The sequence below is a fragment of the Cervus elaphus genome, chromosome 20 (genome assembly GCF_910594005.1).
Source record: "Cervus elaphus chromosome 20, mCerEla1.1, whole genome shotgun sequence".
Taxonomy (NCBI): domain Eukaryota; kingdom Metazoa; phylum Chordata; class Mammalia; order Artiodactyla; family Cervidae; genus Cervus; species Cervus elaphus.
The window spans coordinates 121454469-121467316 of record NC_057834.1 but is presented as its reverse complement, the minus strand read 5'-3'; the positions used below and the strand labels follow the sequence as shown (position 1 = coordinate 121467316).

The following is a 12848-nucleotide window of genomic DNA, read 5'->3' as shown; positions in this document are numbered from 1 at the left end:
TTTCAGGAACCTTGTCCTGACTAGTGGGGAGAATGTGGAGCTCTAGAGCAACCCAGAAGGCTGATGGAGGTGGAGCTCCCCCAGGGGAGGAATGCTCGGTTAGTCTCTCACAAGTCCAATGACAGCAACTAAGATTCAGGCAGGATCACTCAAATGAACTTGAGAGACTTCAGATTTTTGAAACAATGTAGAAACCAGTATTTCAAATCTTTCTTTATAATTACTGCCACCCACAGTGAACACATCAAGAGAAACCTTTACTTTGATAAATCTAGGAGGTGAAATCTCACCCCAGGAACCACTTTCATCTTCCACCAAACACCTGCAGGTGGTAAAAGTGGTGTAGGGAGAGGCAGGATCGGAGTATGAGTATCTGGGAGTGGGGGTGGTGAAGACAAGGTGGATGGGGTTCCAGAAGAGCTGTGGGAATCAAAGTCTCATTTCTCAATTACCTGAAGCAGCAGAGTCTATATAATTAGGATATAAAGGAGTGCAGCTGGAGAAGAATCAGTAAGAATTTCAAATGATGATCTGGGTTCCTGGCTCTTCCTTTCCCAGTTGGGCAGACCTCACTAAGAAGAGGTGAGAAGGGGTCTGGCTTCTCTCAGACCACAGCTTTCTTTTATTGTTCTTGCCTCCACTAAAACCTGTGGGGATAGCATTGTTGGCTAGGCAGGGGCTGCCTCCTGCTTGCTTTAAGGGGCTCCAGGGTAAAATAGTTGGGCTGGAGAAACTGACCAGACACTGGGAGGATGGGAAGTAAATGGCAGGGGTGGGAGGGTGAGGCTGGGGTGGCATGGGGGCAGGGGCCAGGAACCTGTGTGGGTAGGTATCGGAGCAGAGTAGTTAAGTCTTGGGCTGAGATTCAGGGGCAAGGTTGCCCACACTGGCAGCTGCAGGAGGTGCATCACATGCAGAGGTGGTAATGGTAGCAACTAGGCCTACAGATCTAGAAAGCCTGATTAGGGTTGGGGACTGATGTACCCTCAGGTCCTTTCAGGTGGGAGATGTTTTAAGGAATAGGCTGAGCCAGCCAGTTGAAAAGTAGCCCTCCTGGGAGTTTCACCACTGGACAGCTGCCGCCCCTGCCTGGTAACCTTGGTGGACAAGAGCCAGGCCATGTGTCCTATCTTGTCCCACACGCTGGCTCTTGACAGTTTTTCCAACAGGCACATACACTGCATGCTTGGAGCCCGACTACTCCATAAGTCTCTACAATGCCTTTGGGAGCCCTTCTTTTATTGGGAAATAAATACAGAGTCAAACAGGTGGGCCAGCCAACATCTGTAGTTCTGGGGGCCAAAAGGAAGGAGTCTGACTTGCTCAGAACTCAGATCTCCATGAGCTGGTCATTCCCCACGATCACCTCGTTCACTCGTTTGGCTATAAAAGAAAAAGAAAAGGTTATTTGAGAACTGGAAGCAAATGATTTCATTTCAAATCCAATTACTTCTAATTCTGTGTTCATAAACATTTATTCCTCTCTGATGTGGCTCTGCTCTTTAGAAGCTCTTGGGAATAACAACTTGCCAAAAGGACTTTGGGAGAGATAGCATCCTCCCACCCAGGAGGTGGGAACTGACTCTATACACCTGGCTTTCAGGAGACTTCCCATCAGAGGGGAACTGGAACTGAGTCTTAAAGGATGAATAGAGTTTTTTCAGGCAGTGTTTCAAGGGGAAGGCATTCCAGGCTGTTAAAACAGCATGAGCAAAGACATAAAGATATAAGAAAGAGGAATGTGAAAAACTGGTGTAGGATAGGGCACGGGGGAAAAGAGTGAGAGGAAAAGAGACTAAATAGTTAAATGGAGATACTCAAAGGAGAAAGGGAGATGTCTCCCATGTCATACGTAAATATCACACACTCGATAGGGTTGTTGTGAGAATTCAATGAGTTAAAGCATACTGAGTGTTTGATAAACAGTGGTTATTATTTGTGTAAAGTTCAAACCCATAAGGCCCTCGATGACCTGACCCTTGTCTACCTCTCCAGTTTTATCTTCCATCTGTCTCCATTTGTACTTGGAAGCCGTATTGTTTTGTAGCTCTACACCTTAGTATACGCTATTTCCTCTGTCTCAAATGCTTTTCCTCTCCTCCCTACTCACCCTAAATACCCTAATCAAGCACCTCCACTGTGTAGTGCATTCCCTTCTGAACCGTTCATTTCCTGGTTTGTGAAAACACTCTACCTTGGATGTTATCTCTATTTCTCTGTGAGGATCTTGAGTGCAGGGGCAGTGGATTTATGATCATATCTAGCACAGCTGCTGGCACATGAAAGATTTCAGAGGTTTGTAGTTAAATGACAAGGATAGGGTGTGACTATGTAAGTGGAGAGCTAAAGTTGCAAGGAAGTGAAGGTTGGTAAAGTAGAGAAGGTCAGGGAATGGTGAAGCTGAAGGGCTGGATGGTTCACTGATGAATACGTTGAAGTCGTCCAAGATGTTTGGAAAAAGAGAGGGAGGAAGGGGGAAGACTGTGAATCCTTGATATATTTAGGAGACTTCTCTGGGAGCTGACCAATTATGCGGTAAAAGAAAAGAAGAGGGTTAACTTTTAAGGAGTAGGAGCTATAGAAAGGAGGCAGTGAACCAATGGTCTGGAAGGGGCAGGGGAAACCAGCGGCATGCCTTCTTCCCTGGAGGCATGGGGCAGATGTAGGAGAGAGGGGAGTGTTCAGCCTTCTACTGACTCAGACAGAAAAGGCTGACCACCTGGCTGACAATGAATTCTTTCTGGGTAAGCTTGACCTCTAAAGGTCCAACATCTTTATTGCCATACTTGGGACCTGAAGTGTGACCCTGATAGGTAAGGCAGAAACTCAGCTTTCCTGCAGCTCTACTTCATCCTCAGAAGGGTTTGGTGAAGCAAAATGAAAATCGTTGATAATGGGACCAAGTTTGATAATGTGAGATGTTTTAGTCTGTTCATACTGCCCACAGCCTGGAGCCTACTTCTGCTCTGCCAGTAGAAAGGGGGTTTCTGACTGAAGCTCTGGACACTTTGAGATTACAGACATGTCTTCTGTTCTACCCACCTTTCTAGCTTTGTTTCTTGCTACATCTCCTTTACATACTGTATTCTAGATTTTCCAAATGATTTGCAGTTCCGAACACAAGAGACTGTTTTTTGCTTGCCTGGTTCCCCTTCGTTTGAGAGGCTCTTCCCTTTTGTATATTTGGTATATAGCCAGCAATTTTAAAATTTAGCCTAAATTCCTTCCTTTGAGATGGTATGCCTGATCCTTGTGCCAAAAACTGAATGATTTCTCTTTTCTGTCCTTAATCAACCCTGACATGATACCCGTGAAACTTTATTGTACTTAGTTCTTTACTTACCTGTGTCTCTATAATAGACTGAGCAGCTGGACAGTACAAGGCAAGTCTTACTCATCTTTACACCCCTCGTCTCCTAAAGCTTAGAATATAGGCGGTGGTAATTGCTGAAGAAAGTACGAGTGTTCTCGGTGGTTACGTAAGGGTACAGAAGAAGGAAAAGGAGCATGTATAGAGGAGGCGGCCTCCAATCCCCTTGTCAAAGAGAACACAACTGACACACTGATGCGTCACAGCAAAGGTGCTGGGGCTCGAGAGCCTCTTTGGGCCCATCTCTCTAATGTTCCCCAGTAGGAAGAGAAACCTAGGTCTAGGCCTTCACAAGGTTTCTGTTATAGCATTGTATTTGGCAGAGGCAATCTCCTGTGAGAAGAAAAGGTGTCAATGCAGAACAGGAGAGCTCTGAGCCACAGAGCTTTGAATTCTAACTGGACTTTGATCACATTATTCCATGTCTTTGGGCTTTGGTTTCCTCATAAAGTTGTGGGGATTCAGTAAGATAACTGATGTAAAGAGCCTTGGTAAGAATTAAACCGAAGTTACAGAATGCACCTGGGTTTGGCTTGTGTGGTCCTGCCCTAGAAGGCCATCTGCTTCCTTCAGTGAGAAGAATGGGTGGGAGGCCCAGACAGTGCTCAGGCTTCTACATTCCCAAGGGCTGGGGCTGGTCTTGGAGTGTGACTGTCAGTCAGGCTAGACCTTGAGGTAAGACTGATCAGAAAAGAATAAAGGAAATGCATCTTGGGCTAGCTTCCCAGGAACCTCCAAAAGTTCCTCTTGGCCCTTAACCCCTCTGTGGCATGAGTTAGCCATATCATCTCATATCTAGATTCTGACATCTGCTTTCCCGTCACCCAGTCTCCTCCTAGTTTCCAGGCCACTGGAATGTTCTGAAGACAATCCCAGTTTTATTAACACTCTTCTTGGTCCTTAGTGCTCCAGACCAGAGGGGTGAATGAGGTGTCAGGCTGAGGCAAACAACATCTTATTCTGCTCTGCTAGGCTCCAAATAAATACCTGCACCTTCTCTGGCTTGCTCACTGGGATTCAGGGGAGAAATGTTGTATCTGGCATTTTGGGGGAAGGTGTATTTTTATGGAGACTTTCAGTAAGGTGGAGGAAACCTGAAGGGGAAAAACAAGCAGTGCTAGATCTGCTTGGCCAGGGTTGGAAGCAGGCTCTCATAAACATATTGGAAAAGTTCTGGGCTGGAATCAGGTCAGCAAAGATCCTAAAGAGAAGAGCAAAAGGGAGGAAAGTAAGCTGGGGAAAAACCAATGACACAGAGGGGAATGACAAGTCACATACGAGAAGCTGCACTGTTGGGAGGTTGGGGAGGATTCCTGCTAGCCAGGACTTGACCTATGTACCCATCAGGTCTACTTTCACGGCTAAAGGACTGATCACTGTGGTCCCAGGGAAGAGATCCAAGTTCTCTCTCTGACAGTAATAAGAGACTCAGATGAAATGTCCAATTAGTCTCCCAGGTTTTGACTTTGTTGGCTGTAGCTTTTCAGTTGGCTTGAGTAGGAGCTCAAACTTGGCTGCCAGGATTTTTGCCAGAGATAATCTCATTAACTGAGCATGCTGGGTGGGGTGAGAAAGGCCGGAATTGCTAGAAAATGCCTTGTTCTCCCAGTAATGCTAAAAAAGGGCAGTGGGGCCTACACTTGGTTATGAGAGTCCTGTTTTTGGTGTAGAGTCCCATTTTTGCTATGGATGTGGTGACTCTATGGCATGCAAATAACTGGGATTTGGAGAGGGGACAGTATTACTTCTGAGGATGAACGTTTTTTTCCTGAAATCCCTCCATGGGAGAAAGACTGACTGGGGACCTTGCTATCTCCTTACCTCTTTGCTAGTGAGGACCTAAGTTGATGTTTGTCTAGGTCATCCATAGTAACAGGTCTAGATTGCTACACTGATGGCTGGGAATTTGCTTTCTTAATATAGCTCAGCCTCAAAGAAAAGTGACAGTGGGAACAGGCTGACTGGTCAGGAATACCTGTGGCAGGAGGGCACTGACTATTGTGCTGGATGCAGTGATCCCTCTAGCATAGAGACAGAGCAAGAAATGCTGGGGATCTCCAGTTTAAAGACTTCCCTGGCCCCCTCTCCTTCAGGACCCCTAACGAGAGGGTACATAGTGTTAGTCAGAACCAGAAAGCCCAGGAGACACTGCAGCCTGTGACATCCTAGGGGTGTGGCAAGCCCAGCCCCATGCTCCTTGATGGGAGATGACGTGCCTCAAACCCTCACTGTCTGGCATTCATTATTCATTCATGCATTCTGCACACAAAACTAAGAGGGGTCCTTGCAAAGGAAAAGAAAGGAGCACTATGACTTTGTTGGAAGTGGGAAGAGGAAAGAGGAGAAACTGAGGTTCCAGGTTCCAGCATGTAAGAAAGCAGGCAGGGGTGGGGGTGTGGGGGGCATTATGACCCTGTAGGGCAGTGGCAAATGGAGTTGACACATTCAAATATGCCTGTAAAAACAACAAAAGGAAGCATCTCCTGGCTCTAGGAGGGACTAAAACAAGAAAACACTGGGGTATTTCTACTTTTTTGCTGAGCAGGAGCTAATTTACAAAGCAAAGAGGCAAGAAGGAGGTAGAAGAAACCCAAATAGAAGAGAACAAAAAGGACAGAGAAATGTAATGAGGAGTCAGGGAGCAGATGGGATTATCCTGTCCTGCTTTTGAAGGATCCCTTCCAAGGTCTTCCACAAAGTCAGAGAATAGGCTGAGGTTCTGAATTCTATTTTAAAGAAACAACCAATAGGCCCTAGATAATAAAAAACCAAATTTCTCTTCAAGCCAAGGGTAGGTATGGGTGAACTGTTATGTTGAGCAGGAGAAAGAGCTAAGACCTGAGGTTCCTGAGGAGAGAAAGAGCCAGGATATGGAGTCCAAATATATTTTTCCTACCCGTTGGAGAAAGATGGACTAAAGGGAGAAAAAGAGTATCACTGGTTAAATTTTGCTAGGCAAGCCAGGAGTGGCTTCTTCCTCTGGTCTTTTTGGAGGCTGTCAATAGTTCATGCTGAAGACCCAGTTGTGTCATGTACTAGCTGTGTACTTTTGGTAAATTTCAACTTTCAAAATCTCAGTTTCCATTTTACCAAATGGGTCAATAAAGAATCCCTACCTCAGAGGGCTTTCATGAGAACCCAATAAGACAGTGCATGAGAGAACACTTCAAAGCTGTACACAATAGCCATAAGCCAGTGGCCACCCCCAGGAAGGCAGTGCCGTCCTTCCCCCCTGTGCTGGGGTTTAAGCTGGTGTCCCAGCCCTCTCACCTAGGCTCATACCTTCAGCTTGCACGGGATCATGGCAGAAGGTACCAACAGCTGGGGAGCCACTGCTGACCAACACTCCAGCTCAAAGGCTCTCTGGTGAGACACCAGGTGGAGTTTGTCTCCCACAGACTGAACCAAAACTGCCAGCCTTCTCTGCAGCAAGGGCATGGATAGATAACCTAGGTTTGACCTGTTATCTATCTGACTGACCTAGGCTGACCTAGGGCAGCCACCAGAAACCACGAGCTGGGAACTAGTGACACAAAAATGTAGGAACCAGAGAGATTCCACTTTGGGGCTGCTGGGCGGCTGGAGCAACAGAGCAAGCATGTAATATCCAGCGTTCAGTGAGGATGGCAGCAGTGTCCTCACCAGGATGGTCTGGAGGGTAAATCTTGGCTGTGACCCATTTTCTAAGCTTGATTCTGCAGCCATCGTGGAGCTGTGAGCTACCTAATATCTTTTCAATGAATTCTTTATCAGTTTAAATCACCCAGAGTTAGCTTATATTGCTTACAACAAAGAACTTTATTGGTAAACTAGTATCACCCAGAAAAGGCCTTTTAGAAATGACAATTCTCACATGTAGAGGAAGAAAATATTTGCAATGTGAGAAGAAAGGCAGTGAGAAGAAGAGTTATGTCTAGTCTCAAGTGAAGAAATAAGGCTGAAGGGTGGTTTCAGGCCAAGGCAGCATCTCCTCAGTTCATTTATCAGTGTTGCATTTGGTTCTTTCATCAGCATAAGTTTAGAAAAAAAGTCAGAAGAGATCTCATGATAATTGCAACTGTCTCACAAATGTCTTTTTTGGAACCCTAACTCTCTACCCTGAAATGCCCCCAAATTCCCTTTACCAAAGGATCCAAATTCATTTGCTTATCTCTACACTTCCCACATCTACTATAAACTAGGACCTGTTCTGAGAGCTAGGGACACATATTGAAATAAGTCAGTTCTTGGTCTGAGGTTCTTAGTCTAGTAGGGAAGATAGATTCATAGCTAATTGCCATTTGTGTATGTACTTTAATTAAGGTATTGACAAAGGTGTGGAGGAGGAATGCTTAGTTTGACTGTGAGGAGTCATGGAAAGAGCCAGGAAGGTTCTATAGAGAAAACACTTGGGCAGAACCATTAAGAATTTCAGACAGAGAGAGGGCACGCACAAAAGCATGGAGGGGCACAAGAGCATGGCGCACATGTGGGGCTCTGAGCCCTGTGGTGTGCTCCGCAAGTCGTGTGTAATCCTCACAACGTTTAACTGTACTTAGTTCTTACGACGATCCTCCAAAATAACTTTTTATTGTCTCTGTTTTTCTTTTTTTTTTGTTTAAAAAAAGCCTTTATTCATTTTTGATCAGGGAAAGGACAATCTCAATGTCAACTTGTCACCTAATCATAAATTTGAACTTACAAGATTTACTGCCCTAAAGACACTGTCTCTGTTTTTCTAGTTTCAAACATCTGAGGCCTAGAAATTAAAAACTTAACCTGGTGCCCATCCAGTGATTTGCACAGCTGAGATCTGAACACAGGTCTGTTTTGAGTCTAAAGCTCACAGGAGAGGTATATGACTTTAAAAAAAAAAAAGGGAAGGAGAAAAAAATGGAAGAGGGCCTTTACTTACTGGGAGAAGGGAAAGGTGGCTTCCACCAACTCAGAACTGGTGGATTTGGTTCTTTCAGCAACTCTCCTACCCCACCCTAGTTTAGGTTTAAGGAATAATCTGAAAAGGAATGTGCCATCTTTATTGATCTTGAGCTTTGGCTACTTTTTGGTTAAAAATCCTCAGCCAAATTATGGACCATTCCAATTTGCCCAGCCCAGCAGGAAAACCCTGATGTTTGTATGTCTTTTAAGCATTACACAGACTTTCTACAGCTACCGAGCAAAGCGAGCTAACACTAAAGCATCTCTAAGCAATTGAGGATGGCACTGAGAGAATGGCTTTCAAGAAGCTACTAACCTTCTTCCAGGCCAAGAACCCATGGAACTCCTCTCCCTTAACTACCAGGTCAGATGAAGGACTGCAGGAGGCTGCCAGAGATAGTTCCAGAGCCTCTGTTGATCATTGGCCCTTTTCTCTTATGCCTGACAGCCACTGTAAAGTATTGGGGCCAATCTGGGTTATTTGATATTTCTGGTATGTTTTAAATTTTTTGGTAGTAAGGCTGCATAAATATATATGAAAACTTATCTAACAAGATAAATTTCCAAAGATGGAACTGTGAGGTCAGAATTTAAAAATTTGACAGTGATGTCAATCGCCCTCCTAAGAGGGCTTTTATCAATTTATGTTCTCACCTGTGGGGTATGCACATACTTGTTCCCCAATTCTCATCAGCACAGAGCATTATCTGTGTTAGTGTGATATGAAAACAATGGCATCTGTGATTGTAATTTGGGTTCTGGTTTACCTTTGGCTTCAATCCTCTGGCCACTTCCAATTAGGCAGTTCTTGATGTCTGCTCCCTTCTCGATTACAGCGTTGTTGCAGATGACGCTGCTCTGGATGTTGCTTCTGTAACACAGTAGCCAAATTAGGGAGTGTCCATGTCTCTCATCACCATCCTCATCCTTATGGGTTGGAGGTTCTGGCTCCTCCATATGCTAGGAATAGCTGGCCAGTCTAGTTCATGGTTACATGCTTATGCTAGAAGACAGAATGCCTCAAGAGAGGACTGGGCTTTAGAGAAGTCCAGAGTCTGTATGTGCTCATAATGATATTCACCCAAAGCCTGAAAACAGCAAACAGTATGACTTCAGTTCTTTAAGCACCCCAGACCTGGAGGTCTAAATTCCACCCAATTGGTCTGCCTTTGGTCTGGGAGTGGAAGCTGGCCCTGACCCCTGGGCTGATCCATTGCTTCTGCCTCTCATCTGGGAATATAAAAAAATTTCAGTGGAGGCTCAGATCCAATGAATCTTCCTAGGAGATAAGCTATAGAAATAATGGGTGCCCCACAGCTCTTACCACAGACCCTGGTTAATCAAAACCATAATTATTTAGAAAAATAGGATATTTTTAAAGCCAACTCCATGCTATGTAAGAGACTACTCTAGACCCTAAAGCCACACTCTCAAGAGTAGCACCACTGGCTCTTAGCATTTGAATGTGTTTAAAAAGCATCCTCTTGGCTTCTGAGGATGGGTGGGTGGAGGAAAAGTCCTCTTGAAAATCTTCACTAGCATTTATTACATACCTACTTCAGGCCAGGCACTGTGCTAAGCAGTCTACATACATTACAGAAGTGACTTACCTAGATGATTCTAGGAGTATCATTTTTACCTCTGATAAAATAACCAATTTTGTAGATGAGATGACAGATTAAGAGAAGTTAAACCATTTACCTAAAACCACATAACTGCCAAGTAGCAATTTCAAAACTAAGTCTGCCTGACTCCAGAATCCATACATGCATGACCAAACAAAGAAAATAAGGGCAGAAGACTAGAGGAAGCCTGGGACTGCCGAGTTGTTTTTCTGAGCCAAGATGGCTCTGTGGAAAGAGATCTATCCTAATAAGGGAATATTCAGTTCCTAAAGAGTCAGAAGTAGGCAGCTGGAGGGGAGAAGGAGGTAAGTAGGAAGGGTCTGGGTGTCCATTTAAACAAAATAAAACATCAACTAAGGAAAAATCCTTAAGCAATCCAAGAGGCATGTGGGATGGAAAAGAGGCCATTCCAAGGACTGAAACTATCATCCACAAGCCATAAAAAAGATTCTTGCCAAGTGCCAAAATTTTAGTAAGATGCAAAAAAGGAATTCCAGCATTTTATGGCATTTCAGAGCCTTCTTTATTCTTCTAGAAGGTTAAAGTTTGTCAGAAAGCAGCAAAGGTCCAAGCCATAGCACTCTGGTGTGGGCTAGAGATGGGTAGAGAAAATATTAGGTTTTTTTTTTTTTTTTGGTTGCATGGTGAGGCATGTGGGATCTTAGTTCTCAACCAGGGATCAAACCCATGCCCCCTGCAACAGAAGCATGGAGCCTCAACCACTGGTCCACCAGGGAAGTCCCAGTACTAGTTTTTTTTGGCTCAAACTCAGGATATACTCAGTGGGTGGGCATTAAGGGACCTTCCAGAACTTTTCAATTTGCCCTCCCTGAGAGAAAGCAGTCCAATCAGCAGTTAGGGTAATTCCTGATCCTGGGTGAAAATTCACCCTAAAAGAGTAGTAAGGAAGTATACAGAAAGTTTCAGACACAGAGGCTTCTGAGATATAGTAGTAGGTTTACAACTGGCTGCTAGTTTGTCACTGAAAAGTCTCACTTCTTTTTTCAAAATGGGAGTAAGGAGATGCTTCTTGTTCAGTAGCTTAAGAGTATATAGTATGCCCTGGAATTAGGCAAGAGGTAAACATAGTGAACGAGAAAGAGCCAACAGGAACTCAAGCAGCCATAATCAGCGAGTACTAAATGACTATTTTGGAGTCTGGAACACAAGTGGGAACCATCTCTGGAAGGAAGAGTCTGGAATGACTGAGGTCAGATTTCTACAGCAATGCAGAGCGTGGGTTCTTATGTTTTACAAGTCTGACTGAGATCTTCAGGAACCGCCCATATTGCTTTGTTGCTCGTTTCATTTAGTTTGTGTGTAACTCCTTCTGAGACAAATAAACCATCACTAGTGAGTCTGCAGATGTGATCGGGAAAAAGTGGAAGCTCTTGGTCAGTGGATCTGTGGAAGGCTTTGAGATGAACACCTGCAAAAAGGCTTTAGTGAGTGTGAAACTATTTTCTACCACTTGTTTCTTCAGTTGTTTCCCATGATCACTGTTGCAGTCACAAGTCACCTTCATTAGTAAGACTGAGGTACTCTGGAAATAATTTTAAGCCAATTTAGCTTTCCCCCTGTTGAGAAAGAACTCCAAGGTTAAGGATTTTACTGGAAGTATGTGTGTTTGCTCAGGCTGGAGGGGAAGGACAGACACTACCATGTCTAACAAGCCCCCTCCACGTTGCCAGTCCACAGTAAAGACTGCCTTGTGCTTCAAGTAGGAGGGGAGATGACTTCCCATACAGCTCGTGAAAAGACCTGGCTCCAGTACCAGAACTACAGCTTTTACATCCTACTTTAAGCTCTCAGCTGGGTACTAAGGACTCTGCTGTGCTAATGCCTGGCTGTGTTCTCTAGGAATCTGCTTGGAGATGGCTGAGATTAATGGACTTTTGATCTTCACTTCTCCTTGTGTGTGTGCACAGTTTCTAAGTCATGTCTGACTCTTGTGACCCCATGGACTGTAGCCCTCCAGACTCCTCTGTCCATGTAATTTTCCAGGCAAGAACACTGGAGTGGGTTGCCATTTCCTATTCCAGCGGATCTTCCCAACCCAGGGATTAAACCTACATTTCTTGCATCTCCTGCATTGGCAGGTAGATTCTTTACCACTGGTGCCAGCTGGGAAGACCTCACTTCTTGATGCTGTCAAATTTTAAGCAAAACTGCAAGCCTTGGGAAATTACCCTGAAAACCCTAAAGCTCCAGTGGACAGAAGGCCATGAGGAAAACACAGAGGCCTATAGTAAGATCACTGCTTAGCCAGGCACACCATGCCATACCATGGCACATGACATGAGGAAGAAGCCCTCACCTGGGAATCAGGGATGCCTCCAAATTCTCATTCCTCTTCTGGTTTTAGTTAGGACTTTTTTCAGTTTATTTCAGGAAAGAAGGGAACTTACATAAATGTAATGTCTAATACAGCTTAGTCACTACACAAAGCACTTTATATTTATTATATAACTTAATCCTTTTAGCAAACCTGCAGGAATGGTGGTATTTATTCTAATTTTTACACAAAAAACTGGGGCTCACAGAGATTAAGCCATGTGCCCAAGCCTACACAGTGGGAAGTGACCCTCCACTGTGCCATGGGCTTTTGCCTCAGCTGCTGACTGGCAGTGTTTGGCAAAGAGCCATGAAACTTTTCAGTAACTCTGAGGACAGGCAGGTTCTTCTCTGGGGATTAGCTGGCAGGCTTGCTAAATTTATTCATAACCTTGGGCGAGAAAAGAGTGTGGAACTGGAAATACACGTAGCTTTTTAGGCATATGACTAAAGGTCCATTTTAGGCCCATTCACTGCTTCAGTCCAAAGATTATAGTTGAGTTGCCCATATCTCTCCAGATGCCAGAGGCTCCTTGCCTTGGCCCAAGGGGCTCTGGTCCAGGTGTCTTCTTCTTTTAGAAGAAGAATCATGTATTATTTTT

At 44.6% G+C, this 12848-nt stretch overlaps 1 protein-coding gene across 1 annotated transcript in view; it reads right to left on the bottom strand.

Annotated features, from left to right (window-relative positions):
* Positions 1-200: 200 nt before the first annotated feature.
* EIF2B3 (eukaryotic translation initiation factor 2B subunit gamma) overlaps positions 201-12848 on the bottom strand; it is a 105953-nt gene continuing 93305 nt past the window's right edge. Inside the window, exons 11-12 of the mRNA XM_043876374.1 lie at positions 9055-9158; positions 201-1383 (exon numbers count right to left, since the gene is read on the bottom strand). Coding sequence (XP_043732309.1) covers positions 1331-1383; positions 9055-9158 — 157 coding nt within the window. The 3' untranslated portion in view covers positions 201-1330. The remainder of the gene's footprint in view (positions 1384-9054; positions 9159-12848) is intronic.